Below are 4999 nucleotides of genomic sequence, written 5' to 3'. Positions count from 1 at the left end.
GCCTAGGCCGAGGACCGACAGACAAGTTTGTGCAGTTTCGTCCTGTTCTACATTTCGTATTTTTGGCAGGTGCGTTGCTTGTTGGGCATAAAGCAGCTTTTTGGAAAGATCTGTTGAGGACATGGCACGTTGAAGTCGCCGTTTTGCTAGGGATGGCTGCGTAGCTCTTGACGCTGTGTCGCTATGCTTTCACTTGTGCACTGAACCGCCAAAGTGCATTACCTGGAGCGCCGGGCTGTGCCCCGCTTGGCACATACGTCACTCGCGTGCACTCACGGACACAATGCAGAAGGGAATGGTGAAGTGGCGCGCCATCCTGTTGGTGAAGTCTGCGCAGCGGCAGCGAGCATGCCTTCTCACTGTATCTCCAGGAAGTGTGTGGCAGGAGTAGCATGCTGCATCTGCGCAGGTACACGATATAACAGCAAGCCGAATTGACGGATCAACACAAAACTCTGGTGCAGACAACGATTGGCGGGTTTTGCGCTGTTGCGGGTGCCAGTGAGGAGGGGGTACGTCAATGCGGCTTGTGACCAGGCAGTGCGTTGGTCGATGGGTAGGAACCACGTGTGTCTACACGTGGTTCCTACCTACCTAACCAGACGGAGTGCCTTCGTAGAAGAGGCTTCGATGGAACGTCTATACGAAGGTTGCAGTTTGCGCAATGCCTTAGTGATTGCGTTTGTGCCATTTCCGCCAGGGGGTTTAGCCGCTGAACCTCCAAGATGAGGCCTAGGGAAGCTACCTGGCATTACCATAGATGAGGTCGACTAGGGGCTTCCGCAGAGTCGGATAAATTACAGAGCAACGGTGCATGTAGACATCTATCTGCGCGACGTAGCATCACTTGCTCACTGGATGGCGTATGGGTTCTCTGGAACTCCGCACGCGCACCTGCGGCCTGGGCGGCCTGGGCCGAGGACCCATAGAGGAATTTGTGCAGTTTCTTCTTGTTTCATTTTGCATTACTTTTAGGGAGTTCTACATTTCGCTGTTCTGAACGCCGCGGTGTCTGTTGGGGATAAATCATATCTGTGGAATGACGCATTGAGGGTTTATCGCATTGGGGGCGCCGGTTTGCGAGGGATGGGTGCGTAGGAATTCCCGCAGTGTGACCATCCATCCGCTGCTGCACTGAGCCTCCGAGTTGCACTACCTGGAGCGCCGGGGTGTGCGCCGCTTAGCAAATACGTCACTCGCGCGCATTCACGGGCACAACTAAGGACGAAATAGTGAAGTGGAGCATAATCCTGCTGGGAGGTGTGCGCAGCGGAAGCGCCGATGCCTTCTCACTGTACCTCCAGGAGGTGTGTGGCCGTCGTAGCATGCCCCGTCTGCGCAGGTACACGATATAATGCCACTTCAATTTGGGGGAACCACGCAATGCTCTGATGCAGGCAACGGATGGCGGGCTTTGTGCTTCTACAGATGCCAGTGAGGAGTGACGAAGGGGCACGTCAATGCGGCGTCTGTCCGGGCAGTGCGTTGCTCAATGACCAGGGACCTGAACAGCTGTCTGGCAGACGCTTGATCCCGTAAGTTACGTCTCGGATATGGATTCAACGTCTAAAAGGTTACGGCATCAAAAACGCAAACGCCCATATTCACTGGGCGGGGTAGGCGCTGAACGCCGAAGATGTGTGCTTCCTGGGGAAGCTACTTGGCATTACCGCGCATCACGCCCACCTGGCGCTTCCGCAGAGTCTAAACAATAACATGGCTACGGCGTGTGTAGGCCTCTGTCTGAGCAACGTAGCATCACCTGCCCACTGGGTGCCACATGGGTTCTCGAGAAGTCTGCACGCAAACTTGCTGCCTAGGGCAAAGGCCCACACAGCAGTTTGTGCAGTTTCGTCCTGTCTGGTTATGTATCACTTCTTAGGAAATTCTACACTGCGTATATCTGGGAAGCGCGTTGTGTGCTGGGCATAAAGCATATCCGTGGAAAGATTCGTTGAGGGTTTATCGCGTTGGAGTTGTCGTTTTGCTAGGGACGGCTGCGTAGCAGTTAGCGCAATGCCGCTACGCTGCCGCTTGTTTACTAAGTGTCGAATGCCCGCTACCTGGAGCGCTGCACTGGGCGCCGCTTGGCAGACAAGTAATTGGTGCGTCTTTGCGGAGACAATGCGGAACGAAATAGTGAAGTGGCGCGGCGTCATGCTGATGAGGTTGCCCTGTGTGTACAGAACCCCGTTGTACAGCCACATCAAATTGAAGGACCGACGCAAAGCTTAGATGCAGACAAGGATTGGCAGTTTTTGTGCTGCTGCGGGTGCTAGTGAGGACTGGGCACGTCAAGGTCTCGTCTTTCCAGAGAGTGAGTTGGTAGCTGGCTAAGGACACCTCGTCGGCAAGGCCTCCTAGCAGGAGAGCCTTCAATGCAGATCCAATAGCTAGGTTACAGTTTGCCCAATGCCGTAGCTTTTGCGTCTGCGCCACATTCACCATGGGGGTTCAGGCGCCGAGCCTCCAAGATGTGTGCTGTCTGGGGAAGCTACATCGCATTACCGTAGATCAGGTTGACTGGGAGCTTCTGCAGAGTCGGATAAATCACATAGCAACGGCGTGTGTAGACATCTATCTGGGCGACGTATCATCACTTGCCCACTGGGTGGCAAAAGGGTTCTGCAGAAGTCTGCACGCACACCTGCGACCTCGGCCGAGGACCCACAGCGCATTTTGTGCAGTTCCGACTTCTTTGCTTCTGCACCACTTTTTAGGAAGTTCTGCGTTTCGTTGTTTTGGCAGGTGCGTTGAATGCTGGGCACAAAACACAACTGTGGAAAGATTTGTTGAAAGCGTATTCGGGTTGGAGGCATCGATTTGATAGGGATGGGTACGTAGGAATTGCCGCAGTGCCGCCATCCTTCCTCTTGTGCACTGTGCCACCGACTTGCACTACTTGGAGCGCCGGATTGTGCGCCGCTTCGTACATACATTACTGCGGCGCTTTCACGGAGACAATGTGGAGACAATGTGGGGCGAAATAGTGAACTGGCGGGGCCTCCTGCTGGTGAAGCTTGTGCAGCGGCAGCGAAGACCTTTGTACTCTACCTCCAGGAAGTGTGTGACCGGATTAGCACGCTCCGTCTGTACAGGTGCACGATATAATGCCACATCAATTTGGGGGAACCACGCAGTGCTCTGATGCAGGCAAAGGTTGGCGGGTTTTGTGCTGCTCCAGATGCCAGGGATGAGGAAGGGGTCCGTCAATGCGGCGTCTGTCCAGAGAGTGCGTTGCTCGATGGGCATGGACCACTGGTCGACGGAGCGTCGACACAGAAGAGCCTAGGTTGCAGTTTGCCCAATGTCCACATCGTGTTTGCGGTTGCGCCATATCCACCGGGGGGCCGGGCGGGTTAGGCGCCGAACCACCAAAATATTTGCTGCCTGGGTATGCTACGTCGCTTTACCATAGATCACGTTGACTAGGGGCTTCCGCAGAGTCGGATAAATCACAGAGCAATGGCGAGTGTAGACATCTGCGCGAAGTAGCATCACCTGCCCACTGGGTGGCGTGATGGGTTGTTTAGAAGCCCGCACGCAAACCTGTGACCTAGAACGAGGACCTACAACGGAGCTTGTGCAGTTTCGCCTCGTTTGATTCTGCATCATTTTTAAGGCAGTTCTACATTTCGTTGTTTTGGCAGGTGCGTTGTCTGTTGGGGTTAAACCATATCTGTGGAAAGATGCGTTGAGGGTTCATCGCATTGGAGTCGTCGTTTTGGTAGGGACGGAAGCTTAGCAGTTCGCGCAGTGTCGCTATGCTGCCGTTTGTTGACTAGGCCTCCTCACTCCATTACATAAAAGGCCGGGCTGTGGGCCTCTTAGCAGATAGGTAACGCCCGCACCTTTGACGAGGAGAAGTAAAGACGAAAGAGTGAAGTGGCGAGTCATCCTGCTGGTGAGGTTTGCGCAGCGGCAGCGAGGATATTTTCTCACTGTACCTCCAGGAAGTATGTGGCCGGAGTAGCGTGCAGCATCTGCGCAAATTCAATATTTAGCGGCATGTCGAATTGACGGAGCCGCGCAAAGCTCTGGTGCAGCCAACGATTGGCAGTTTTTGAGCTGCTGCGGGTGCTAGTGGGGACTGGGCACGTCAAGGTCGCGTCTTTCCAGAGAGTGCGTTGGCCGCTGGCCAAGGCCTCTTCTCGGAGGACCGTCCTCGCAGGAAAAGCTTCCGTGCAAAGCCTATCCAGGTCAAAGTTTTCCCTATGCCATGGTGCTTGCGTATGCGCCACATCCACTAGCGGGGTTAGGCGCCGAACCTCCAAGATGCGGCCTGGGGAAGCTACTTGGCATTACCGTAGATCAGGCTGACTAAAGGATTCCGCAGAGTCAGATAACTCACAGACCCAGAGGCACGTGTAGACATCTGCCCGACGTAGCATCACCTGCCCGCTGGGTGGCATAATGGGTTGTTTAGAAGCCCGCACGCAAACCTGCGGCCTAGGGCAAGGACCCACAGAGCAGTTTGTGCAGGTTTGTCTTGCTTGATTCTGCATCACTCTTTGGGAGGTTCCACATTTCGTTGTTTTGCTAGGTGAGTTGTCTGTTGGGGATAAAACACTTCTGTGGCAACATGCGTTGGGGCCATGCCGAGTTGCAGCCGCCGTTTTGCTAGGGAAGGCTACGTGGCAGTTCGCGCAGAGTTGCTATGCTTCCGTTTGTTTTATAGGCCTGCTCATTCCATTAACTGAAATGCCGGCTTGTGCGCCGCTTGGATGGCACGTAACGCCCGCGCCATCACGAGGAGAAGTAAAGACGAAATAGTGAAGTCGCGCGTCATCCTGCTGGTGAGGTTTGTGCAGCGCAAGGAAGGGTGCCTTCTCACTGTACGTCCAGGAAGTCTGTGGCCGGAGCACCGTGCTGCATCTGCACAGCTGCACGATTTAGCGCCCTGTGGAATTGAAGGATCCACACAAAGCTCAGATGCAGGCGACGATTGGCGGTGTTGGTGCTGCTGCGGATGCGAGTGAGGAGTGCGCAAGTCAGCGCG

The 4999-nt window shown here is 54.7% G+C and overlaps 1 protein-coding gene across 1 annotated transcript; it reads left to right on the top strand.

Moving 5' to 3' along the window:
• Positions 1-2446: 2446 nt before the first annotated feature.
• EAH_00056270 (hypothetical protein) lies at positions 2447-3363 on the top strand (the record flags this gene model as incomplete). The annotated part of the gene is made up of 3 exons (XM_013393814.1): positions 2447-2540; positions 2749-2836; positions 3192-3363. The coding sequence occupies 3 exons, from the start codon at positions 2447-2449 to the stop codon at positions 3361-3363; spliced, it is 354 nt and encodes a 117-aa protein (XP_013249268.1).
• Between the last annotated feature and the right edge of the window lie 1636 nt (positions 3364-4999).

The sequence above is a fragment of the Eimeria acervulina genome, genomic scaffold (assembly GCF_000499425.1).
Source record: "Eimeria acervulina Houghton genomic scaffold, Eah_scaff1149, whole genome shotgun sequence".
NCBI classification, from domain to species: Eukaryota; Apicomplexa; class Conoidasida; order Eucoccidiorida; family Eimeriidae; genus Eimeria; species Eimeria acervulina.
This window is presented reverse-complemented; position numbering and strand designations above follow the sequence as displayed.